General features: G+C 49.5%; 1 protein-coding gene across 1 annotated transcript in view; it reads right to left on the reverse strand.

Annotated features, from left to right (window-relative positions):
* The window catches only part of EZR (ezrin), a 52141-nt gene that overhangs the window by 1992 nt on the left and 22932 nt on the right, over positions 1–27217 (reverse strand). Inside the window, exons 3-12 of the mRNA XM_081829244.1 lie at positions 23724–23807; positions 18372–18467; positions 17038–17312; positions 16314–16397; positions 15268–15414; positions 7946–8042; positions 2767–2930; positions 2337–2467; positions 1528–1688; positions 1083–1175 (exon numbers count right to left, since the gene is read on the reverse strand). Of these exons, the coding sequence (XP_081685370.1) occupies positions 1083–1175; positions 1528–1688; positions 2337–2467; positions 2767–2930; positions 7946–8042; positions 15268–15414; positions 16314–16397; positions 17038–17312; positions 18372–18467; positions 23724–23807 (1332 nt within the window). The remainder of the gene's footprint in view (positions 1–1082; positions 1176–1527; positions 1689–2336; positions 2468–2766; positions 2931–7945; positions 8043–15267; positions 15415–16313; positions 16398–17037; positions 17313–18371; positions 18468–23723; positions 23808–27217) is intronic.

Genomic DNA, 27217 nt, shown 5'->3' on the forward strand with positions numbered 1-27217 from the left:
AGAAAAAAAAAAAGGAAATTATTAAACAAAAATCCTCCAGCCACGAGAAAATGCCACTATCCCATTTTAGAGTACAGCCTTATTCTCTTTCCTTGTGTGGCCACTATTTATCAGGCTCCTTGCTGCCTGGCACAGTGCTCAAGCACTTTCCTACCTGCTGTGACCCCCTAAGCCTTCCAGCAACTTCTCTTGGGTACACATCCCCAGTCATGCCCACCTCACCACCATTCCAACCCCGGAGATGAGCTTAGTTTGAACCTGTTCTGCAACCAGCTTTTCTCAATGAACACTTTCTCCAAAAACCTAAGGACGGAACGAAGTCTTTTGTACACAGCCTGTGTTCGGGGGTGGGGCTTAAGAGGGGTGAGGAGAGGCCCCAGGTGTCCCCAGAAGGGGCCAGTGCAGATGGGGAAGCATGGGCAAGGACAGGTGGGAGGGGTGGGGGGCTGCCACAGCTTGGCAGAGGTCTACACTGAACATATCCAAAGCTCCCCTGGGGACCGTGCTTTCCCGGTGGGCGTGGGGGCTCAGCTGGGGAGACAGGCTCTCTGGACACTGCACTGGAACATGGGGAGGAGCTATTACTCCCCATCTCTAACAAGGAAACGGGGGCTCAGAGAGGTCAGGACACTTGCTCCATACACAGTGGATGAGAGCAGAGTTGGAAGCCTTGTCCCCGGTCTCGACACCTCCAAGTCCAGATCTTTCCATGGTGCCATGCTGCATACATCAGTGGTCAGGAGAGGTAGGAGGTCTTGTTTGAGGTGCTGTGGCCTGTCGCTGGGAGCACCCACGTGACCAGATTTAAAGCTAGCTCCTGATGGGGGCTGCCTGATGCGGCTCAACAGCGTGGGGTGGCCAGAACAACTGGGTGCAAATGAACAAGAGGCTCCTTGTTCCCTGCTAATCCAACAGTGGATTCCCCAGTGCACAGAGCAGCCCATTCCTATGGGGATTTCAGCCTAAGCAGCACAGCTGGGATTGGCAGAACATTGCACAACATCCCGAGCCTTCCTATGCGACCCCCCAGCCTGGCCCCAGGCTGTCTTCCCCGCCCTGAGCGCCTGCACCTGCAGACTCACCCTGTGCTGCCACTCCTCGACCTCGTCCTCCTTGCGCCGCCGGGCCTCCTCCAAGAGGGCGATCTTGGCTGTGTACTCGGCTAGCTCTGCGGCCTGGTGAAGGGCACGAAGCGGAAATGATTTCTGGGGTCTTTGGGGAGAGCCCTTTTGCAAATGGACAGCCACATATTTTGGTGATGGGCCTCGTCCCCACCTCCTCCCCAGTCAGCAGTGCCCATGGCTGCCCACCGTGTCCTCCAGACCATGCCTCCACGTCTGGCCCCCCAGACTGCTGCACCAGGGCCGCCTGAGGCCCCACCACCAGCACAGCCCCTCCCACCAGGTTTTTCTCCCTCGAGCAGATCATCTTACAGTCCCCGACACCATTATAAGGCAGGTGTCACTTTTTGGCCCTCCCGGGGCAGCCTCTCGGTAATTCAGCACCGTGTGACTCCGGGAGCCCTACCAGCTGCTCCTGGCTCTTCATCTGATCTGCGGCCTGCTTCTGCAACTCCTCCTTGGCCCGCACAGCGGCCATGCGGTCTGCCTCCAGGCGCTCAGCCGCCTCCTGGGCACGCTGCCTCTCCTCCTCCAGCTGCAGGGCTCTCTGAATCTGGTCTGAGAGTTCTGGAGAGAGCACAGGGCCCTGAATTCCCAGCCTGGATGCCTGGCATGGGGTCCAGGGCGGGACTCACAGCACAAGCTACAAAGCACTGCATGGGGGGCCTCTGCTTCTACCGACACAGAGGAAAGCCCACTGCGGTGCGTTCCCTGCTGTGCACATAGACAACATCCTTGCGGCAGTTAGAAACTGCTAGGGAGGGTTCCCCCTCCCCTGGCCAGGGCTGGGGTAGGTTGGCAGACATGCAGAAACCATACCACTCGCCCAGTTTTTAGTTTATAAGACAGGAGGCATCGTAGCATGGTTTGGGCACTCACTGGCTGTGCGACGTCAGGCAGATTAATTTCCCTGCTAAACCTTAACATCGTCATCAGGAATATGGGGATGACTCAGTACTAACCTCAAAGGAGTGAGGGAAAATTTAAAAATGTGCATAAAGCATTTAGCACAGAACCAGCACAGCATCAAAAGTATCAAGATAATCAAAAGATTATCTTCTAATCCAAACACCCATGGTCAGCTCTCAGCCTCGAGTCTCTCCTGTGGGTGCTGTGTTAAGCTGAGACGTTCCTGGCTGTGGGTGTGCTGACGGTCCATCTACTCCTCGCTGCGGAATGCACCCCTGCATGCATAAGCACTGGGCACAAACCCACCTTTCTCTGCCTTCTTGGTTTTCTGCTCGTAGTCCTGCAGCCTGAGCATCAGCTCCTCCTTCTCCCGCATCATCTGCTCCTTCTCTCTCTCCACGGTCTCTCTCCTCTTCTTCTCGGTCTCCAGCTGCTGCCTGTTACAGGGCGAGGGGCGGTGCAGGAAGGTTTAGGTGCTGGCAGACACCTGTCATGTCAACACGCATCACCAGTGCCCAGTCCAGGCCCCACCTCCAGATGGTATGGACTCAGGAGGCAGCTCCCTGAGCGGGTCCTTGGGCCCCACGCAGTAACTTCCGAAGGTCCTCGCCCCCTGAGGCTCCACCCGTGTTCGCTAGGTTATGTTCCCCTGGCGCCTCTGATGGAGAACAGCGCAGGCAGGGCCATCTAGTCTGGGAGAACACCGCCCCGTCCTGCTGGCCTCCACCCCGCTCACCGCTCCAGCTGCTTCTGGTGCTTCTCCTCCCGGGCCTGGGCCTTCATCTGCTGCACCTCAATGGTGTCGGGCTTCCTGCGGCGCATATACAGCTCATGATTCCCCATGCAGAGCTGCAGGATCCGCTTGTTAATGCGCAGGCGGGGGGCATAGAACACGAAGTCCTACAGAACAGAACAGGGTGGACTCTAAGCAGGAGGAACACTTTCCTTTGGCTTTCTTCTTCCAAACCCGACTTCACAAAGTTCTAGATGACCTTTTCTAAAAGGACAAATGTAGCAGAGTATGGGGCCAGAAAGAGACTTCAAGGAAAAGCCACTGACTCCAAATGACGGGACAGAAAGTTCCTGGTGCCGTGGGATCTGGATTCTCTGGGACAGAGCAACTGTGTGTCTTTGTGGGTATGCATGTGCGCACACCCTGAAACCTCTCTGGCTGGACGGTAAAGCTTCTCCGAGGCAAGAGGTCTTACAGCCTTGGGAAACCCGGGACCGAGGCCCAGCGCTGCCTGGTCTTCAGGCTGACACCCTCTGGCCCCGCCAGCCAGAGAACCACCATCCCCCTGTCCTGCCTGGGGTGCAGCGACTTCTAATTGGGCTTCTGGTCTCCTCTGCCTCAACCCTGGCCTCCCACACGGCCACCAGTGCATCCATCGGGTCACTAGCGGACACCTGACGCCAGCCTGCTTAGCTCCAGGCCCAGGTACTGACGCCGTGGCTGGGCACGTGTGCGGAGTCCGGCCCCGCAGCCCCCGCCTACCCCTTGTGCACCTGAACTGCACTTGCGTGCCCGCCAACTTAGTTGCTCAAAGCAGCCCTGCTACTTGGGATGTCCTGTCCAACCCCACAGACCCGAGGAGATGGCACGGAGGCTCCTGTCTGGAGTGCTCCTGCTTCCGGCTTCACTGGCACACCTCCTGTGCCCCCTATGCTCCACGGGGGAGCCGGCATGTCCGCTGACGCACCTGGTTTGGTCTCTACCTTCCCCTGGACGGGCAGCTCCCCCGACAGCAGGGCTGTGTTCATTCATCTCTCTATCCCCGGGACCCAACAAATGGTCTGGATTCTGCCACGTCTAAGCCTGTGACCTTGAGCGAGTCACTTCCTTGGAATCTGAACACCTTCAGCTGCATGGTGGGGAGGACAGTAATCTAACAGGACTGCTGCGAGGATTAACTCAGACACTGTCAGCGGGACAGGAGGCTCACTCACAGACTGCTGGCTGCCTGACAAAACTGCTAGGGAAGAGCCTTCTTGAACAGAACAGACCAAGGCATCCGAGAACCTTAGGACTGTGACTGTAGAAGTCTGCGACGTGGGACAGGGACGGCACACGGCCTTGCCTCCTAGTTCTTGCTACTGCTGCGATTAATGCAGGGGATGGGAGAGGAGAGAGGGTTTAGAAACTCTTGTTAAAAGTTATTTTAAAATGCCAGTCTGCGGGGTGCCTGGGTGGCTCAGTGGGTTAAGTGTCTGCCTTCGGCTCAGGTCATGATCCCGGAGTCCTGGGATCGAGCCCGGCATCGGGCTCCCTGCTCAGCGGGGAGCCTGCTTCTCCCTCTCCCACTCCCCCTGCTTGTGTTCCCGCTTTCACTGTGTCTGTCAAATAAATAAATAAAATCTTTAAAAAATCAATCAATAAATAAAAATAAAATGCCAGTCTGCTTCCTCTTTTTTCCCTTTCTCTTCTCAGCTTGGGGCCCCTGGCATCCAGATTCTGACCTCTGGAACAGGGGCAGGGTGGCTGAAACAAAGAAACAGTGTGACGTGTTCCACAGCGACTTCTGAAACCAGAAAGGACACGCCAGGGAGCTAACCAACACACCCCAGAAGGCCCTACGTAGCTTCTCAGTTTTTTCATCAGTTCCAGAAATGCTGGATAGACGGTACTGTCAAAGCCGCGAGCCCACGGAGTTCCTAGGTGGAGCTTGCGCACACTCGTTATTAAGTCATCGGGTTTGCCAGGGAGCGTCTGCAGAGCTGGGAGAAGCACCGCCTCCATTACGTAAGAGAAAACAATCTTTTGTTACGGCCACACAGACGTGCTACCCACGTTAGGTGTTGGCTGTGGCTCCTAAGCATTGCAAAGGAACTCTGATTAGCACCAACTCCTCCTTAGAACAAGGTCAGTTTAAAAACCATCAAGGGCAGACGCTGCAAGTACATCACCGCAGCCGGTGGGCCCAAGACAAGGCCTGCACATGGCTGGGGACAGCGAAAGCAGCAGGCAGAGGACATTTCCTGGGCTGCCTAGTCTCAGGCTTCAAGTTAAAAACAAACACTGAAACCAGTATTTACTTAAGGATTTCTAAGTCCGAGTACCCAGCCCAAGCCTCCTAATGCAAAACCACAACACCGAGGAGATGTGGGGCAGGCTTTCTAAACTCTGGCAGAGAGAGATCTTAAAAACTGAAACTCGAGGCAAGAGGAAAGCTCATGGAAATGAATCCAAGTCCCTAAGAATACGAGAGAAAAGGAGATGGAAAAGTAGCCATAAAGTTGTCGAACAACAAGCTTAGGAGCCTCTAGGACACTCTCCCACCAGGCCCCACCCCGGGGCTCCCCTGGGCTGAGGGCAGAGCTGCTCCCAGGGATATGGCAGTTCTTATAAGTTGTTAAACAGGTAGCTGCCCAAGAGCCTTCTCCAGCTTCCATGAGGCCGCAGGAACAAAAGGCTCTTTTCTGAAGGAGACAAAGCTGTTTTAACCCCACACAGGACTACCGGGCAGGCTTAGAGGATTCAGTGTTTCAGGCCCCATCCCCGCAGTATCCAAGCTGGCAGGAGGAGAAACTGGCTTTTCTACGGGAAATGCCTGGTCATCGGGAGCATGACAGGACAATGGCTCATTTGTGAGCTTGCCATGGAAACTGCCCAGCGTCGGGGTGCCCTCCACAAAAGTCAGCCCGAGAAAAGGAATCCCAAGCCTCACCTATGAGCCAACTCGGACCTTTGGGGTTTCCCTGTCCATCTTGCGGAGATAGTTTAAACTTGGAAATGTGACTTTCTGCCGCCCCAAGTACAAAGCCTGAACCTGGGAAATGCCATAGAGGAAGGAAGGAGCAGAGCGAGCCTGGCGAGGTGCACAGGGCCATGGGGACTCATTCCCTCAAACCAGCTCCTCGTGTGGAACCCCCACCTCCAGGACAGGAGTCTGACAACGTCTTCTGCCCACTTGGTCAGGCCTTCCTGACCCAACCATCTGAACGTTTTCAATAAAGGAGAAAATACTTTCACGACCCACCCCACACTGCCCCCCGCCTCTCATCGCCTCATCCTGGTGGGTGATTAAATACAGCTGCACTGTGGAAGTCACAGCCAGAAAGCACATCACTTGTGTTCATGCATCTCTTCCACCAGCATGCAGACTTTATAAGGGTGGGAAGCCCACTCTGTTCCTGCTGCACACACAGTCCTAGAATACAGCTCGACTCGTAGTACGCAACCAACACATGCTTCTCTCAGCCTGTTTTTTCTTTAATCAATGGCTCCACATATAACTAGTAAAAGTATGCTCAACTAATTCAACCAGAAGCACTACAACTGCTTTTGCTTGGAATTTTAAGATTAGGAAAAATTCTGCAGCTTTTCAAAAGCTAAACTTATGCCAAAACACACACACAACTTAATCCTTAAATAGTCCAGTCTGCTTGCTTCTGTCGGTCACATGTCTAAAAAAGTTCTGAAAAATGAGCACCACCCTGTGAGCAGACAGCAGCCTAGCCAAGACCCTCAGGATCTTCTTGCTATCCTGGCTGCCCCGATCTCACGGCCCACGTTAACATGGGTACACTGTGACCCCCGGGCTGTGGTGCTGAATGTTAATGTGGCCTGTTTCCATGGAGCTGCAGAGTCTGTATTAAATGCTGCTTTAATTGTCAACAACTGTGCAACTACCCATGGAGTAGAAGTCAAGAGTTTACAAACAGCAGGAGACGTTTTCAGTAAAGGAGAAAATACTTTCACGAACAGCGTCAAGCGTTCTGGTTTTCACTTATGCCGGACTAACCGGCCTGTGGGGAGGAGCATTTGGACAGTGACGCCACTTGCTGTTCCACGTGGGGTGCCCCTCGCCCCATGGGGCCCCAGCCCCGGAAGGCTCCAGACGGCCCCGGCCTGGACCGCAGCCCACGCTGGCCTCTCTAAGCCCCACACCGTAACCAAAACACCAAGTCCTTTCCAATCTATAATTCTGGTAAAAATCATAGCAGCTCTAAGAAAGAAGAGATTATTCTTCAAATGGCACTTTTCTTTAAGAATCAGATTTCTGATTAGAAAACAAAGTCCTCACCCATTCAATCACACTACAGTATGTACGTATGTCAAATTTTCTGAGCAATCAGCTGAAAATTTAAATGTCATAATCAATAAAACTGAAATGAATTTCTGTTAACACACCAGTCTTTGCAGTTACTAGTTCACAGCCCAGATTCTTCAAACTCCAGGAATGGAAATCCCTTTTCTAGCCAAGCCCTCCCAGGAAGACTGCCCCACCAGCCTCCTCATTGTGAGGAGCCACTTCCCACATCAGCCCCAAAGAGAAGGCACCTGCAGAAAGAGCGCTGGAGAGGCCAGGAGGGGGTCAGAGGAAAGCAGAGTTGAACATTCTTGGAAGAGAAGGTGAGGCACAGAGGGACCGTAGGGCCCGGCAATGCTCCAGATGCAGGTCTGACTTTTCCTAACATGGGTAAGCTGCAGAGACAGCTCTGAAAGCCAATGCTGGCCCTTGAGGCTTGTAAGCAATCATGTCTGTGCCCCAGCTGGCTTCCAGGGAGGTGCGGGGGTGAGCCCCCCTACCCCAGGTACACCTTCTGGAGGTAGGTTGGTTTTCCACAGGAACATGAACATTTCACAGCCCAGAAATGCAACATTTCGTAAGATGCTTATCATTTGGCAAAGGTCAATGACTCAGAACTGCCCTTTCCTTCATAAGGAATGAAGACCACTTGAAAGCTCAGGGGACACAGTCAGCTAGCTGTTGAGGGACACCTGGGCCCCCGTGTACCTCTACTTCAAGGGGTCCTTGAACTTCAATGTAACCTGCTGGCAATTCGTTTACCCCACTCCCTCCATACCCCTCCCCCCAAGTGCTTGTCATATAGAGAAATCTGTTATCCTGAAAACACATTTGGCTGTAAGAATGAAAAACTGTAACCCTCGCCTGAAATCCATAGAAACTTACAGGCGCCTTCTTGTCGATGGGCTTAATGACGAACTTTTTGTCATTGAAAGAGATGTTCCTGATTTCACTCCATGGAAAGCCAATCTTTGGGGTCAACCTGAGGTTAAAAAAAAAAAAAAAAGGAGGGGGATAGTTAGGTGTGTGCTTGGATTTTTTTACTTCAATTTGAAAAAATACAAAGCTAGCCCAGGAAGCATAGTATTTAATATAGGTCATTACCAGAGGTCCTACCTGTGCTGGGTAAGGTCAGGTCCAAGCTCTCGCAAACCTCCACAAGCTCATTTATACTAAGTCTTCCCAACCTTGGGCATCCCCTGTGCCCGGTCCACCCCAGCTGGCAATCTCAAAGTCAACTCCAATCCCCAACCCAGCACACCCCTTCACCCTGTGAGAGCTCACACAGCCATCTTCTGTAGCCTAACTGGGTCCTTGTCCCCAGAACCCCACGTCTAGTCATTAGTCTGACTCATTTCCCTTGTAGTCAATCCACTCCTCTTCCAAACTGCCAACACCCTCCCCAGGTTCCACAGCATGGAATCCAGGGGCCTCGACTTAGCATCCAAGAGCCTTCTAATCTAGCCTCAGTTTCCTGACACCCAGGCTCTCACAGGCCCGCCTTGCCTGAGGAGCTCCCTCCTCCTCCCTCCCCTTTAGGAACCTGCACCCTTCAGAACAGCTCAGCCTACTTCAACAACCTTGCCCCTTCTCGACCTGTAGTCTCTTGTGCCACGTGAACATTTTTTCAATTCTTCCATTCTTATTTGCTCTTTGAGGACCACGCAGGTAAGCTTTCTGATGGCAAAGACCACGTCTTGGGTTTTCCAGGCATGCTCTAGTCAGAGCGGCTGCTCACCAATGGAAACAGAAAAGCCCCTGGTGTGGCTCCAGTCCACTGCTGAAAGTGGGGTAATAAAGTCCCCTACTCTTTTCTACTGTGGTCTACTTCCCCCTCACATCTGTTAGGATCTGCTTACTGTACTTAGGTGCTCTGATGTTGGGTGTGCATAGATTTACGACTGTTCGATGTCCTTGAGGAGCTGAGGGCTTGGTATGGATTCTGCTCTTCTGGGTCTCATTTAGTGCTGTGTGGCGTGTTCACCTGGCTGGCCAGACACCCTCCCGTGTCATCCTCCGACTTCTAAGACAGCACTAGGACTACTCACCCCTAAGGAAAGCCCCAGTACTGCTCACTACTGTCTGAAACTCTGGCTCTTTGGCATCCCCAGGGAAGTTCACCATATGATTTCAAGACCACATTGCTCTACTTAACCTCACGACTTCCACCCTATTTTTTCAACACATTTTACCATGGACACCATTCTAGAAGTAATGACAGACCCTCAAGCCACCAAAGATACTGCCATCAAAACCCAACCTTTCCCACAGTCCATAAAAAACTTTCAATTTAGAAAATAAGCAGGAGAACCCATTGCCCTACCAACATATTTAATAAAAAACTGATGGGCAGTGTAGGTCTTGCTACGACAACCTAAGCCAGATCAAGTTGGTGGGTGGGGTGACTTCTGAAAGCCAAGAGAGGACACCCAAGCCCCACAGATGGCTCTTCAGGGACACAGTGGTTCTGCACCCCTGGAGGAACTATGTCAGGGCACTGGCCACACTGTGGTTTTAAAGTGTCAATCCTTTTTGGCATCTGCCTTTTATAGCTGTCCTACAGGGTCACCAATGCCTGCTGAGACACATCTGGCCAACAGGCTTCACAGCCAAACATGCAAGGGGTTTGCTTTGCTATTGATCAGAGAGGTCATTGTGTCTGCAGGCCTTTGAGCACTGGAAGGGAACTCAGGATAGCACCTAGTCCCACTACTGACCGTAACCCGTGTCCTTATCTGGGGCGGCCGGAAGAGCACCAATAGGTAGGCGTCTGTTTGCTGCTTCCGAGCACCTCCCTCCACGGCACAAGAGCCCTTTGCGCTCGTTTCTCAGCTGGGCGGCTACCACCGCAGCCAGATTTCCAACTCTCAAAGCGCCCAGGAGGCAGGGATTGGGCTCCTAGTTTTATACGAGGTCCTCAAAACACTGCCGATCCTAAAAGCCCTCCACCTTCAGGTTAGACAGGCATCTTTCTTTCAGGATTGGGTGTCCTGTCACCACGGCCTCCAGCCCTCTGCTCTGTGGAGTGCCTGTAAAGTTTGTCTTTTTTTTTTTTTTTTTAAGATTTTTATTTATTTATTGAGAGAGAGAGAGAGCATGAGAGAGAGGAGGGTCAGAGAGAGAAGCAGACCCCCTGCTGAGCAGGGAGCCCTATGCAGGACTCAATCCTGGGACTCCAGGATCATGACCTGAGCCGAAGGCAGTCGCTTAACCAACTGAGCCACCCAGGCACCCCAAAGTTTGTCTTTTTAAGACTCTGGAAGCTCATATAACAATTTACAGCCATTCAGAAGCATGAGTGCAGGTCAGAGACCACACAAGTTTTTTAAAAAGTGGGATTCTCCAATAAAAGGGACCAGAGCTCTTTAGAGAAATAGTGGATTCCTGGGCTGGAGCAGGGAAGTACAAGATGATCCTGAAACATCTTGAGGTGTCACTAAATAAAGAAGTACTCAAACAATAATGGGATCAGAGCAGAAGGGCACAGGAGCCAACTGAAAGGGATCCTAAAGGCAAATCTCAACAATCTGAACAATAAAATAATAGTAGTAACAGATTTATAGCCCAGAGGGCCCAGAGGGTAAAATATCTGTGAGTCCATATTAATATAAATAACTGAATAAATGAAGAGAAATTGGCTGTGTTCAGTAGACATGTAAAATAAATTAAAAAAAAAAACACTGTTTCTCAAAAGCCGACTCCTGAATGGATGCTAGAATAGATGAAATATGGTAAGAACCAGGGTATTTCCATAGCTTCAAAAGGTCTCCTTGAAATACACTTAGGACTACGAAGGGAAGGCAGGAACTCCACAGAGCAGTCTGGCAGAGAGTGCCTTGACCAGTAACCAGAGTTAGCACCACCGGGAGGGAGATTTCTGACATCACATGCTGCCTCACGAGAGGCCCCAGAAGCACCAAGGCAGACTCCTGTGGGATTCTGGCCCAAAGAGCATAACTCAAATCTAACTATGAGAAAACATGACACAGATCCAAGCTAAGGGACTTCTTCTAAAGAGTTAATGGCCATTATGCTATTCCAAAGGGTCAAGGTCATGACAGACTGGGGAGAAGGTGACTAAGTCCAGGTATGAGTCTGGGCAGGATCCAGGGGCAGAGAAAGGTCATTAGCGACAACTGGTTAAAATGGAAATTGGGTCTGTATATTGTTCACAGTTATCATGTCAGCGTTAACTTCCCGACAGATACCTGGACTATGGCTCTGTCAGATGTTACAACATGGGGAAGCTGCGTAAAGGACAGATGGGAATTCTTCGTACTCACTACTTTTCGAACATTTTTAAAGTCTGAAATGATTTCAAAGTGAAAAAATACATGGCTACAAAATTTAAATTCAAAGTATGCAGCTGGGGGTGATGATAATGTTCTTCGATGTCTTTACCGGAGTCTGGATTTTACAGGCACACGTCGGTCTAAACTCATTAAGTTTAGACTTAAAGAGCACTTAAGAATCGTGCACTTCACCTCAAAAGACAAACAAGACATACTGAGCTCTAGTAAATAATATGCGTTTTGGGGACAGTATACAGATGTCTGCAACTTACTTTGCAACAGGTCTGAAAGAGAGAGGGCTAGAGGGTACAGTGACACGCAGCTGGGGAGACGAAAAAGTGAAACGCCAAGGAAAGAATCTTTGTTTGAAATCTTTCATTAAAGTTTAGAAAAGGTCTGGGGTGCGATGGGTTGGAGCTACTGTGGGCCACACAGATGGCTCTGCCTACATTCTCAAAATGGAAGCGAAGACACTCATCGCTATCAGCGGGGGCCCGTGCAGGGTGGACCCCCACCACTCTGCAGGGCAGGCACGTGAAGGAACTTTCCCACGCGCCCCTCGTGCGTGCCTGCTGCCAGCCACGCTTAACCAGACACCACGCTTCTCCCCCGCCCTCGCGCACATCCAAACACACGGAGGCCAAACTCTTGTCTGCCAGTCTGAGGTGAACTTTTAAACTTCTTACTCTCGGTGGACTAACTGGAGTCCCTGCAACAGTCTCTGTAAGAGACTAGGAGGTTTTTTTTTTTAAATTCTGTTCCACGTTCAAGTTAGGGTCCCAAAGGCCTGAAAGGAGAGAAGGCACTGACAACTGTGATCTCGGCGTATCTGATAAAAGAAAACTCCGACAAACCAAAGAACTGTCTTTTGCTCTCCTCTCTTACATAGATCAGTAACCCACTAATGTGAGAGCACAGAGCTGTAACGCACACCCAAGGGAGGGCGCAAAATCAGCATTCTGCCCATTAGCGTAATTTTAATTTTATAAACTGGAAATATAAATGACTGGCTTATTGGGACACCTGGGTGGCTCAGTTAAGCGTCTGCCTTTGGCTCAGGTCATGGTCTGGGATTGAGTCTGGCATCGGGTTCCTTGCTCAGTGGGAAGACTGCTTCTCCCTCTGCCTGCCGCTCCCCCTCCTTGTATGTGCTGTGACGAGTAAATAAAATCTTTAAAAAAAAAATGACTGGCTTATTTTAAGATATTATGATATACATAATACTACAGACACTATATTACAGTTCACTATGTTATACGTTAGAGTATGTACACGCTACGTACAAGTACTGTGCTATACAGCATACCATAATAACCGCCATGATGACTGGCTTATTACATATACAGTAAAGCTAGTAAGACAGAAATACAAATCAGAGTAGGTGATTTACAACTCTGAGAAATTTAAGGGAAAAAGAGACTGGCCCTTGTTTCGGCCCCAGCTTGTCTGCAGTCTTCTCCAGCATCCTCTCCCTTAAAGGGCCCACCGAGTTACCTGCTGGAGCCCGAGTCTACCACCCAGACTCCTGCCTCTGGGAAGACCAGGAAGACTGCGGGACTCAGGAGTGTGGGAGGAGTGAGCCCTAGGAGGGAAGAAGTGCTCTCACAGGACTGAAGGACTTGGGGGCAAGGGCACGTTCCTCTCATTGTTTTGTCTTTGTTGGTTTTGGTCTGATGATGCCAGGTAGGATCACATAACACAGCTAATCTCAGTGTTCTCTGTTTCCAAGCTGACACCTTTCAGGGAAGGGGTTTGCCTATTTCCTCCCCCTCCAAGTTCCTTCCTCATCTACAGGTTTACAGAAAAAGACAAATGCTTTCAGTCCCACATGCTCCCACTCAGTGGTTACGTATACAGTGAAAAGGGACCTCAAGAGACATTTCCCAACCAGGATACGTTTAATTCTAAAATACGGTAATAAAGGTATATTTGTTTATTTGCAGGTGCACTAAGTCTCTTATCGCCCCACTCACACACTCAATAGATCCGCGCTCTCACTTGAACACTCCATGAGCGCCCAATTGTCCACTGTTAGCTGTATGGCTGAGGGCAGTGATCCCACACTTATCACAGCTCAGAGTCATCCCAGCATTCCTCAGACTTGAGTCAGCCTCCTGCTTATCTGCTTCAAAGGCCTACTGACTGAATGTCTGGTTAAGTCTTTCTTCCTAACTGAAAAGAAGGTTGCCTTCAGGGGCAGGGAGGAAGTGAGGACTGCCCTATGCCCCAGTGTCTTCTTGGGGGAGAAGACCCCTTTGAGAGAACTACCAGTTTCACTGGTAAATTGGGGGAGTGGGAAGAGAGCAGGAAGAGACTGAATGAACTGCAGTACTCAAATTTTCACTTGGAAAAAATTAACATTTACGTGGGCTGGAGGTAGTTACAAGCTGACATCAGCAAGTTCCTGCCTATGGCTGTTTCCTGCAGCTGGAAAAACCTGTTTAGACAGCCCTGGCCACAGCTACGTTACAGAATCGGGTCATTCAAAAAATGAGTTCAGAGACAGAGGCAGTCTCCCACATCTATTCCCATGAGGGCACTGCCTTGACCAGCCGCCGTCCTCCAACTGTGCGGCTTCCGGAAGGACCAGGGACTGGTTTCCTGAGCCCCCCAGACTGCTCATGTTTCTGTACGACACTGGGTCCAGCACACCTGGGGGAGGCAGCAAACCGAGAATCCTCGATAACTCACTACCAGGTTCTCGGAGGAGTTCCTGTGATTGACTGGGGTCTTTCCTGACTGGAACCAGGCTTTCCAGCAAAGATGATTCTCCTCCATCCAATTCTGGCCCCAAGTGGAGGGTCTAGGAAGGCCTGAGACAGGCCCCTGTCCCACCCAAGTGAAAGGTATCTGTACCCCGGTTCTGGCAAGAAGACACATGGCTGAGGGCGCCTGGGTGGCTCAGATGGTTGAGCGTCTGCCTTCGGCTCAGGTCATGATCCCAGGGTCCTGGGATCGAGTCCCGCATCGGGCTCTCTGCTCCTTGGGAGCCTGCTTCTCCCTCTGCCTCTCTCTGCCTCTCATGAATAAATAAATAAAAATCTTTAAAAAAAAAAAAAAGAAGAAGACACATGGCTGAGATTGAAGGCAGAGTCTTCGTGTGATGTCGTCTGTTCCAAGTAGGGGCACACCCCCCATGAAGGCCAGAGAGATGGTTTTTGGGGAGCACTAACAGCAGAGAGGAGGGGCAACAGGAGGAAATGTGGGAGAGCCATCACTCAAAGGCTCAGGGAACCACCATGGAAAACTTGCCCTCACTGAATGAAAAGGATCTTTTCCCTGTGTATCTAGCTGGCGGGCACAAACAGGCACATTCGCAGTGTTTGTGAGCACAGGGACGGGCAAAAGCAGCCAGCAGGGCCTGGCTTGCTCTCTACTGCTCTTTCAGAACTTACTCCACACAAACACACAGAGCTAACACGTGGCCATCAGACACCTCTCACAGGTTCAGAGGATTTAGCTAAACTGTACATAAGCCACTGTTTACAGAACCTTAAGATCTCTGATAGCACTGTAACTACTCTTGCTTGGATTACCACAAACTAAGCCACCAGCAGGGCGAGGGCTGCCTGGGTGGGATCTGTGGGTGTGCTGGTGCCTGGGCGGCCGGCGGCAGGGCCTCCGTCGGAGAGCAGGGGAGGTCTTCCTGCAGCTCCGGTCTGTGGGGTTGTGGGTCAGCGCATGGAACTGAGCTGGTGGACAAGCTATGGTGACAGAAGACAAACAGCGCACACCTCGAGCCAACCTCTGACAAAATGTGGCCACATCACAGCTGAAAAGCCCTTGAAGATGCACACATTGGTCCGGTAAGCCACCAGAGAAATACTTCAAAAGAAACCACATGCATGGTTGCCAATGCCTCCCTTGTTTCCAACCCCAATCCCCCACCAACTGAAATTATAAAGTTCAACTCACTTATCGTCTTTCTCATAAATATTCAGTCCGAGGGCATCAACTCCAAGCCAAAGGTCTGTTCCTTTCTTATTTTTTATCTCAAAATAGTTGATTCCATACATTTCCAGGTCCTGAGCAATCTTCAGATACTCCAACATGGCACTGTCCCTAGCAGGGAGAACAAACAAGGACATGGTCATTCGTGCGTGCGGTATCGGAACCGTAAAACCGCAGCTCTGGCAGGATGGGCTGACAGCTGTGGGTTTGGTGCTGTCCCTCTGTTGGCCATTCACGCCTGGGCCCTGAGCTGTTGGACGCTGACCACTGATGTACTCTAGACCTTCTGAAAGAACTGAACAGACTCATGCTGGGTTCTTTCTCTGGACACAGGAGGTTTTCCTTTTAGACTGTCCTGGTAGGCAGTCTTTCTCTCACCCACATGCTGCTGCAGGGACTCCCACTGTCCATGTCACTAGCAGCCACCACTTAGGCCTTGAGCTCTTTCCCTCCACAAAAGACGCTCAGGACAGATGAGAGCTGAAGGACGCAACGTCTGTGAGGCCCAAACTATAAATAAACTTCTAAGGTTGGGGGAATGCACAGAATTGCTGCTAATGCCCCAGGTGAGGATTCTAGGGCAACAGAGAATCTGCCCATTTCTTACCTCTAATAGCCACATGTCACATCATGTTCCTCCTTCATGCCTCCTTTGTGCTTCTTTCATAGTAAGTGTTTCTCACTTGGGATCAATTTTTTCCCATTGTGAACAATGCTCCTGCCCTCTTGACTAAAACAAGTGTTTTAGACCCAAGACCTTCTCTCCTCTAAAACAAGGGAGAAGGCTTTAGGGCCTGAGGCTGAATCTAAACTGCTTCTTACCCCCAGACATAAACACCTGGCTTTATTTAAGAGAAACCTCCTGAGCAACTAACTGTTACCTTTCACTGCTCTGCCCGCTGGGGCTGAAGCCCAGGGCAACGGCTCCGGGAGCTAACCACCCCGAGGACCCTATGTGGGGTTAATGCCAAGGCAACCCACTGGAGAGGCAGGAGCCAGTCCGCACTCACTTGAGCATCCCGCGGTGCTCGGCGTGCCACACCTGGATCCGGTCCTCCCACTGGTCCCTGGTGAGCTTGTGCTGGTCCATGACTCTGAATTGCAAAAAAGGCGGCACAAGAAGGTCACCACAAAGGGCCGTGAGAGGCAAGCAGCGGGCCCCCACCCACCTGCAAACCTTGAGTTTTCTTTCAAATAAAACCACCCACAAAGAGTGTTTCTACTTCCTAATATGCAGCATTTTGGACAATTAACAACTTAAAAGACTTAGAACTTAGAATGAGACATATCCAGCCTTGCTGGAAAAATTTTAAAATGGTATTTTATATTGTAAGGGGACTCTTCTTCCAAAAGGGGTAATTTATATGACCATTAGTGAATAAAAACAGATTTAACAGGGCCCAATGTCTATGCACCAGGGGAAGCCAGGAAGTGTGATTATGTATACAGTAACACAGCTGCTCTTCCTGGGGAGAGCGGCCCCCCTTCCTGCTGCGGTTCTTCGTCACGGACCGTAGAGGAGGCTCAGTGCCCGAGGGGAAGGCTCCGGTAGGTCAGTGCCTCTGGAGGCCACAGCACGTGCTGGTTAAGCACACAGAGCAGGAAGCGCTCGAGTCCCGGCCTCAAGGATCACGCACCCTCGTGCTTGCGGACTGCTTCTGCTCACACACACCTCTTACGCCCTTCAGGGATGCAAGCACTGCTCTCACCCAGGCCTGGCCGTCCCCTGCTCACCTTTGGGGGATCAGCCGCTCAGAGCTGAGGTACCCTGACTTGTGCGTTTCTTTGTTATAGTCTCCAAACTTGGCCTGCACTGCATAGGAGCCCAGGAGCACCGCCGTCTCAGGAGGGCAGTAAATCTCATCGCTGAGAATTCCCTCCTTCACTTGGAGGAAGAAAAGCTTTTGCGTGATGTCCTGGATGAGCTCCTCAGACACATCTTCGGGGTAGAACTTGGCCCGGAACTTGAACTGAAGAGGGTTCTCCTTTCTGACCTCCTGTGCCGACACCTGCACCACAAACCCAAATGCCGCCTGCAAGCCTGGACACCAAGACCTGCCTCCCCAAACCAGTTCCTCACCACTCGCTCAAAGGGCTCCTGCAGGCCAGTGTTCAGAAGGTACATTTACTCGAAAGTCACCTTTTTTTTTTTTTTTAAAGATTTTTATTTATTTATTTGAGAGAGAGAATGAGAGAGAGCGAGCATGAGGAGGGGAGGGTCAGAGGGAGAAGCAGACCCCCCGCCGAGCAGGGAGCCCGATGCGGGACTTGATTCCGGGACTCCAGGATCATCACCTGAGCCGAAGGCAGTCGCCCAACCAACTGAGCCACCCAGGCGCCCGAAAGTCACCTTTTAGACTAAGATGAGAAAAGGCCCGCTAAAGTCCAGCAGCAGCCCGCTGGTGACCCGCCAAGCCACGAGCGCCAGCCGCTACCTACTGGGGAGGTGCTCCCAATTCCAGAGAACTCAGATCTAGAAGCAGCCTGCTTAGGGACCTGTGAACCTGGCATCTGCCCCCGTGGCCAGTCAAGCTGGGGGCCCCTGGAACTTCCATTTAAAACTACTCATGTCCCCTCCCTTCCCTAATGGCCCCCACACTTACTATAGTAATATGGGAAGAAGGCACAGGTTTGGGAGAAGGGACATTTTCAAATTGTGTGGAGAAAACACATTTAAACTTATTGCTTTTCTTTACAGTTGTTAATGGAATTATTCAGTCTTTGGAGCCGGAAGATAACCTAACACAGGTTCAAACAAAGCAATAACCGGTTCTTACAAAACAGTGGATTCATGGTTTATAAGATTAACAATCTCATTGGGGAAAAAGAAACTAAGGTCAACTAAAAGCTAAGCAATTAACTATCATATGCCCCAATGAGTGAGCAGGAAGGAGAAATGCCAGGATCTAACTTCCAACCAGTATCCCCCATTTACTGGAAACCTGCAACTTTTTTTGTCTGTAAAAACTTTTACACAAATAACAAGAACAAAAAACAATCCAGTTTCAAAGTTAACAGAGCAGACCAACAATCAAACAACAGCCTGTAAATAGTTAACTCTGACTTACCTTTTTATCAAGTTTCAACCAGGTAGGAAATCCTTTATTATCCACATACTGGAGGCCAAAGTACCACACTTCCCGAAGGCCGATGGTCTTAACCACCTGTGTGAGAGAGACAGCGGGGCAGGGACTGAAGCAGCCAGGAGAGCGAGGTGCTGGCCGCCCCGTCACACCGAGCATGCCTCTCCTATACCATCCCAACAGGAATCCCAACCTATTACTAACAGAGGCTATTCCCCCAAAGCCGTGAACAATTTATTTTTAACATACACGAGCAGATTCAGGATTAACTTTAAATCTCAGAAAATCTTAAGATCTTATACATTCGCACCCCTACTCCTCCGTTCTCCACTAGCTTTCCCGAGTGAAGACAACCAGCTGAGTTAGAGTAAGCACTCATCAGGCACCCCCAGGTGACACTAGGGCAAGTGTGCATCCCAGGCGTGAATGTCTCCTTTCACGTGTGCCCACGTGAAAAAGGGGTTGAAAGTCACCAAGTGAAGCAAAGCAACACTTGGGTCTCCTCTGGTTGCCTGTCCCTGCTTCCCAGTCAGTTGGCCCAGGCCTCTGCTTAACTAGGAAGAGAGAAACAGCAGTCCCTGGGAAGGTGGGCAACGGACGGCAGCAAGCTTCCAGGGAAACTGGGGAGGTAGGGGAGTTATGCTTCACACATGCCAAGGGGTGACTAGCATTCTCCCAACCTCCAGAAATTTGAAATTCTGATATAGGAAGGCAGAATTCAACCCAAGGTCATAGCAAGAATTTTGTTATTTTAAAATTCTCCTCAGAGGGGCGCCTGGGTGGCTTAGTCGTTAAGCGTCTGCCTTCGGCTCTGGTCATGATCCCAGGGTCCTGGGATCGAGCCCCGCACTGGGCTCCCTGCTCAGCGGGGACTCTGCTTCTCCCTCTCCCACTCCCCCTGCTTGTGCTCCTTCTCTCGCTGTGTCTCTGTCAAATAAATAAAATCTTTAAAAAAAAAAAAATTCTCCTCCGAGGCACCTGGGTGACTCAGTTGGTTGGGCATCCTTGATTTCAGCTCAGGTTGGGCTCTCAGGCCACGTCAGGCTCTGCACTTAGCAGGGAGCCTGAGATTCTCGCTCTCCCTCTGCCTCTCCCCCTGCTCGTGTGGGCGTGTGCACACACGCTCTCTCAACTAAATGAATAAATCTTTAAAATAAATAATAAAATTCTCCACGACAGAATCCCACTGGTTATTCTTGTGTCTTAGAAACAGAAAAGCAACCTGCTGGGGACACTTAGTTGTGATGATGTCTAACGAGTCCCAGTGCTTTGCTGCATAGTTTAAATCCCATGACATACAATGCTAAGCCTTTATAAGAAGGTTACCGTTCTTCAAATATATGGCTTCTATCACATTTAAAGGGAAAGAGGTCTGAACACATGAGAAATGACCAATCAGGTATCTGGAGCACTTGCTTAAAATAAAATCTGAAATTCCAAATAGACTCCTGCTCTGAGCCTGTTTTCTCATCCACTGGGGGACCAGATGCTTGTGGAGCTCCAAGAGCCTGTTCACCATACACCAAAGATGGACCCGTTCATTGGCTCCCTCACTCCCCCAAAGAGTGGGAGGCAGGCTCCATCATGGGATGATGTGGAAGAACTTGGACTGTTCTAACTCCCAAGTCTCTTCTGAACCCTGCCTAGGTCTTGTTAGGGTAGCTGATATGAAGACCAGGTTTTCTGTACCCTATCCTGCTAATTTCTCCCTGTAAACCTCCATCTCAACATTTGGATATAAAACCTGCCTTGCCTTCCTCTTGGGTTGTTTCAAAATTGTATAGGAAAGCCCCACATTCATAAGCAATCTAGTCCTGTACTCCATCCACCGAACTTAGCCTTAGTCTGGGTCCTAACCAGTTTGAAATGATTTCCTGTCTGCTTGTCTCCCCTCCCCATCCCAGTCAGACCCTCGCTGATTTCCATGGCCACAGCACAGATGCCTCTTTACCTCTGCTATGATGTGGCCAGCCCCCTTGACGAAACAGATCACAGACCCTGGAACCACGCCATGGACATGACCCAGGGCTCCCACTCACTCAGTGAAAAGCCTGTCCCTGGGCGCCCCGATCTGCCAAATGTCTCCGTGGCATCTTCCATCACAAAGGAAGGTAACTGTCTGCAGCGTGTTTCAAAGCCTTACTTCTATTCCTGTGTCTTCCTCGAAACGGCACAATTGAATTAACCTGCTTTCATTCAGTCCATCTAAAAATCAACGCCTAAGTCCTCCTTATGGGGAAATCCAATATTCCTGGAAAAACGCACCTCACCATTCCCTCCAACGTCCTTAGTTTACCCTAAAGCTGATATACATCATGAAAGCACAATGTGAACAGGTGCGGGGTCTATTCCTTTATCTCTGCCTCAGCGGTGTTTTAAATGGCAGTTTTGGAAAGGAAAATGCAGGGACAGGTCTACTTGGCTCAATCTGAAGTGACAGCTGGAACATATGCTTTGATGATGGAAACAATGGGCATACTGAGTCACACCCTTCTCGCCACCTCAGGAATTTTGGCAGCGGGAAGGCACTGCTCGGGCCCTCCGTCAGATCCCTGGACTAGTATCTAGGCGCAGATAAAGCAAGAGCCCTGGGGTGGAGTTGGGCCAGTTTTTGCAGAAGAGACTGAAGTAACTCATGGGTTGGGAGAGAAGGGTTCTGACTAACTCACCTCTAAAGTCTCTTTCAACCCATTCCATTTAAGGACCATATTCTAGGGACTAGTAGTTTGGCCCATGAACAACCTTCCCAGACCTAGAAGGTCATCAGGTGAGCAACAGAGAAAAGGACACAGACTCTGAAGACATTAAGAAAACATGCCCAGCCTGGTTGGGGTATGGGGAAGGAGTCCCAGAAAGCACCCAGGGCATCCACTGAGGAACTGTCCTGACCACCCACACACAGGAAGGTGGGATGTTCTCTGCGTCATGTGCTATCTTGGAAGGATGTGGAAGGATCTTCAAAAAGACAAGCGTAAGTAGGGTTGGACACTGTGGAGCAAACCCCTGCCCCAGCCCCGGCAAGCTACAGAACCTTGGGCAATTCTCTTCTCTCTCTGGGCCTTGATGTCCTCACTTATGACATACAGACAGCCGTTTCCCAGGTCTGCTCTAGCCTTAGCCTTCTCAGATTATGTGGTACTTTTCAGGACAGGTACACCGAACTGTAAAGAAATTAAAAGTGAACTCTGACAGAGAGCTTTGTGATCCAGGTCTCGTGGCTGAAGGTGGAGTTCAGGATCTTTCTGTCTCCCACTACTTCCCTTTCCATTAACTGATCGGTGGTGGAATTTCATTACCTGTCTTGGGAGGTTGGTGGAGATTCAGGCAGGAAACACGACTTGGGAACAAAGAGATCAAAGTGGGATGTGGCCCTGCTTGTTGTTTAGCACACGGAACCAGGGGGCTTGACTTTCTGGGGTGGGGAATAATAACAGGTGCTTGAATAGGATCGTTGATGGGACTAATGAGCTTTGGAATAATTTAGATACAGAGCTTATCAAATCTTGGCATGTTGACTGGATTTATGTGGTTAGCACTTTTTAAATAACCCCTATCTACTGATTGAGTTCAGGGTCCACTTTTTGTACACCTATTAATCCACAGCTCCATGCTATGGTAAGCAGATAATCTAATATTAGAAAAATACCTGGCTTAAAACCAATCTGAACACCAAACTAGATGTAATTACTCAGCATTTAGGAACATGTAGAGTTCTATCAATATGGCACCCTGGATCAAGAAGTGGAGATAATCCCGTGCAGTATGCAGCTCTGTGCCTAGCACAAGAGTGTGCAGTTAAAAATGTCTGTAGAACTGAACCATCCGAGGGGAGTATTTGAAGGAACAGGGCAGGCCTCTCCCAATCTCTCCATTCCCTCCCCGCTTCCAAAGGACCCCAAGGAGCAGACAAGGATCTTCTAAGAGGTAGTGGCCGTTCTATCTTGCGGAAGTACCATAGACTCTTCTGATGGCTTCTTCACACAATTTCTGAGAAGCAACACGTGAATGGAACAAGGCAGACGGAGGCAAGGGCAGCTAAATGGCTGAGACATCAAAACTCTATCATCTACCGAACTAGAGTTTCCAACTCTGCTCTAAAAATTGCTTGAGGACAGCCCAGCTCTCCTTTACAGACAAGAACTCTGGGGTGACCGAGGGTCTCCTACCCATCCCTGTTCTAACCACTGACCCACATGGCACTCAGCTGGCTCCATTTAACTTACTTCCGGATTATCTTTCCCGAGAAACCTTTAGATTTTTGCCCCAAGTCCAGCCTCACCCAGAGCAGTGGATGCCTTTATCCTTGGAGGGTGAGGCAGAGCCAGGGATGAGCTCGCCACAGCTGCACAAGGAGAGCTGAGGAGGTGTCCCCGCCTATCGCAGGAGGCCCGGGGGGGACACACCACACCAGTGCTGGCTCCTGGGGCTGCTGGACACAGCTGGCCCAGCACACGGGGGAGGGGAGGTGGAGAATTAACCTACTAGGTGCTCACTGTGGGGTAAGAGAAGGAGGGATCATCAAGCACGGCAGGGAATCACCAACCCCTTTTACATTTGCTGAAATTCTATCTCCCACATTTCCCATCAGCACCCACCCCCATTTCTGGGTTTGGTGCTAGGGTACAGAACATCACCTTTCCGATCAGTGGGACCTCTCAGGGAGGCAGGCTACAGCTCAAGGGACTTGTAAACTCAGTCTGCTCCTGCTGCCCTCTTGGATCCTTGGCCCCAGAGCAGAATTTACTCAGCTCAGAGAGGCAGATCTTGTCCTAAAACTTGGAACTGTTCCATGGAAGAATTATCACAGCTTTCCTGGTGGCTCATGATTATCAAAACTCTGCATTCACCTTCAGGCCTCAGGAAGAAATATTCAGGAATGTAGTTGTGCTCTACTGCCCAGCTCAAGGAAGAGCATCTGCTGACACCTGAGTGAGTTCACAGATGCTGCAGTTGGACATGGAACCTATGGCCTGCCCGGTTCCAGCTGGGCCCTCAAGCAGTGTCTGGCCCTCGCCGCACTGTGACCTGCTGACCAGATGGCAGGAGATGGCTGCAGTGACCATGAAGACCCCTGGGGGTGAGGGATGGGAGCCAGAGCTTTTGGACGTAGCACTATGCTGATAAAGACTTCAGAGCATTCCCTAAATTTCCTCTCACAGGGCTGTGAACACTCTACTCCTGCAGAGTTTTTACAACAGTGTGAACCCCTGGAAGGAGGGGAAAATGTCCTCCTCTACAAAGAGAAGTAAGGAGCAAACCAATACACTCAGCAAAATTATTCAGATTTGCAAAAAAATTTTTCCTAAATGGGAGTTCTCTAAGCTCACAGAGACCAACCTGATCAAAAAGCTGTTTTCCTGTTGTATTTGGCTGGATGGCGAACTCCAGCTCCGCATCCATGGTGGTAACTCGGACGTTGATCTAAAAAGAGAACAAAATGCATTATACTTAACTGAGTGTTCCTTTCTAATAATCTGAGCCTTCTGCAAAAACTCTAAGCTACTTAGCAACATGGCAAGAGTAAATTCCATCCATTCTCATGCTGTCACAACACACACATGCACACACACATGGAAGCCAACGGTAGACAGCTGCTGAGTCTCAGCATTGCACAGTTTGGACTCAAATGTATGCCCTCTTTGCTTTAATAAAGCACATTCACACTTCAGTCTAGGCTGTTTTTCTACAGAATACTTTGATAACCATTAACATATTTTTCCATGTACCAGCTTGTATTGACCTTCACGACAGCCAAGGAAGGCACCAGTGGGGTGGTGAGCCTCCTCAAGAATTCAGACCAAGACAGTAAGTGAAAGGAGAGAAGGAACAACATACCAGCATGTTTAGAAACACTGGAAACTAGTGGAAAGAGAAATGGTCAGATGACTAAAGAGCATATCCTATAGTAATTTAAAATGCCAATTATGAAGAAGGTAGAAACATGGAAAACTGCTTCAGGAATGAAAGACATGAAAAGCAAAATGGTACACATGCCCTCACTGCAAACCTGTGAGAGCCTCTAGGCAGAGGACGGAAGTAAAATGTGGGGATGGACGCATCATGGGATGGTCAGCTCACAAGGAACTGAAGTGGGGGTGAAGAGGGGCCTTAAAAAGGTCTCTAATTCCCATCAAGTTTGTTTAAAAAATTCACTGCAAGGTAGTTTTCAAATTTATCACTTGAGAAAACTCAAATTTACTAGCCATATGAAAGACAGACCAATCTACTTTCATCACTGTCCCAAAGGAAAACACCACAGCCACACAGCAACAGTAATGCTTAAGATTAAGAAATGTTTGCTTTTGACCATTTTTAAAGTGAAATATGTAAGAAGCTGGATAGACATGTACCCTAAATTCTCCCTGCCTCGGATGTACATACCACGGGAACACAGTAATAGAACTAAGGCTTAGCTGACAGAGGTTCAAGTGTCCGGCCAGCGCAAGGCACACATTCGGCGCCCACGCTAGTTCTTACTTTAGGAACAAAATCCATCTTCATGGATTTTTTCTTCTAACCCCCAAGACTGGTAACTAAGAGATACGTTGACACAAATCTACTGTCTTTTAAAGGTTCTCCGGCTGACAGTAAAGAGAAGTGAGGTGTAATTTTCCACAATTTCAAGAAAGTCTCCCCTCCGATCTCAAGTTTACAAAAGATAAAGCATATTTTAAATTCTTCAATTGTATTAAAATATAAAAACCTAAGTTTCTTTGTTTTTCATGCTGGCAATAATTTGTTTTTTTAAAAAAAAATCACAAAATGGCTGTTATGAAACATAAAAGATAAACAGCTTTCTCAATTATGGTTCCAAATGCACATATCAGAAATGAAAAATCAGCTCCAAAGTCAAATATTCCAGGAGACAAATGCAGCTCCATTACACACTCATAAGCCCACAGCGACACATCACACCCAAAACTAAGGTTGGGGGTGGGGGGGCCTTACAAATACAGGGCCTTTGATACGCTTTGCTGAATAACTGATTGCAAACTGATTAACAGGAATATAGAAAAAACCATTCTAAGGTTTGAATCAGTTTCACATTTGACTCAAAGCTAACACAACTCTTTGAAAAAGCAAATAAGAGGATGGATATAACAAGCCAGTAGTCTGTAAAAAGTAAACTAAGTATGATGAAAAGGTCTGCGTAACCTCTATAAACTACATCTGCCACCGCGAGACCTAATCTGCTATCCACTGCTCCAACGTGGCCATCCTGCCCAGTTCTAGCGGGTCTGGTCTTCCCAGAGAATTCTTTCTGTGAGCTCCAACACCCAAAGGCTATCATGAAGCCTGGTATATTACCTCAAGCAAAGATGGCAAGCCTAACGATCAGGCTGAGTTTTTCTGGCACTGCAATAACAAACAAAACTGGGACAAACAACAGGAAACAAATAGGTTTTTCTCCATTGTTTGGTCCCTTGGCCCTGTCAAAAGGAGTAATTCCCAGATCTGATTTGGGGACACATCAGAATTTTTATTTTCAAAAATGCCCCTAAAATTAAAGTCAAGTTAATTTTATCAATATATAGCTCTACAATGTGCTGAGATGAGAGAACTCATGAACTTAAACAACCCGTGAGAGACGGTAGGCTGGCGGCCTGCAGCTGAGCTGCTCCGAGTCACAGCTGTGCACGGTCCTGGACTGGTCACCACCCTTACTAGGTTTCCCACAGGGGGCACGACTGGCACTCTGGGTGTAGGTGTTCCTTCGCAAGACTATCTCAAGTGCATCCCTGAGCCCACCTACTAAACACAGCTGTCCCCAGGCACCGGGGGAATCTACAAGTGCCCCCTACCATTTCCACATGCTCTGAGGAGAAGGGAGGTTGCTACCCAGACTAAGGACCACAGCAGGGCACTGCCTTCATCAGCAGCAGGTTAAAGAGTTCCATGTTTATAAAGCCTATTAAGATTATTTTCAATTTTATGGATCTTTAATAATGAAATATAGCATAAACTTGTATCAAAGTTTAAAATTAAGCATTTACGCAGATGACAGGACCATTTATATACACATTTTGGTCCACTTATCCAGGGGCTTTAAAAGAAATCAGATTTGGGGTGCCTGGGTGGCTCAGTTGGTTAAACCACTGCCTTCGGCTCAGGTCATGATTCCAGAGTCCTGGGATCAAGCCCCGCATCGGGCTCCCTGCTCATGCGGGAAGCCTGCTTCTCCCTCTGCTTGCTGCTCCCCCTGCTTGTGCTCTTTCTCTCTCTTGCTAGCTCTCTCTCTGTGTCAAATAAATAAATAAAATCTTTAAAAAATATATTTAAAAAAATAAATCAGATTTTAGCAATTAAGGAAACCTATCTAAATCCCAACTCTTTTCTGAGACAGAGAGAGGGCGTGTGCGAGAGCTCAGGTGAGCAAACAGGGTGGGGAGGGGCAGAGGGAGAGGGAAAGGATCTTAAGCAGGCTCCATGCCCAGAGCAAAGACCTGAGCTGAAATGAAGAGTCGGACACTTAACCAACTAAGCTGCTCAGGCGCCCCCCGCCCCTTTAATTATCTTTGTCTTGAGTTTTCATGGAAAGCAACTGTTTTGATGGAAGATGACGCTCGTATCTGCAACAGGGCCACAGAAATAAAGTGGGCTTGTACGGTCCAGCACGATAAATGTGAGGATGGTCCTACCAAGAAACCAGAGGTCCACAGGCTTAAAACCTACCCCCCCCCACACCCCAACCGGGTGCAAAGGCTGGGAGAAAGAATGCGTGTTTTGCAATTTTTATTGCCTTGGTAATTACCCCCAGATCACACTTCTCATCAAAGGCAACTATTTGCTGAAGGCAACAGGATCCCATAGTAACATGTGCTCCAGGTGTG

This window comes from Leptonychotes weddellii, chromosome 8, assembly GCF_054177405.1.
Source record: "Leptonychotes weddellii isolate Sample4059 chromosome 8, ASM5417740v2, whole genome shotgun sequence".
Lineage (NCBI taxonomy): Eukaryota > Metazoa > Chordata > Mammalia > Carnivora > Phocidae > Leptonychotes > Leptonychotes weddellii.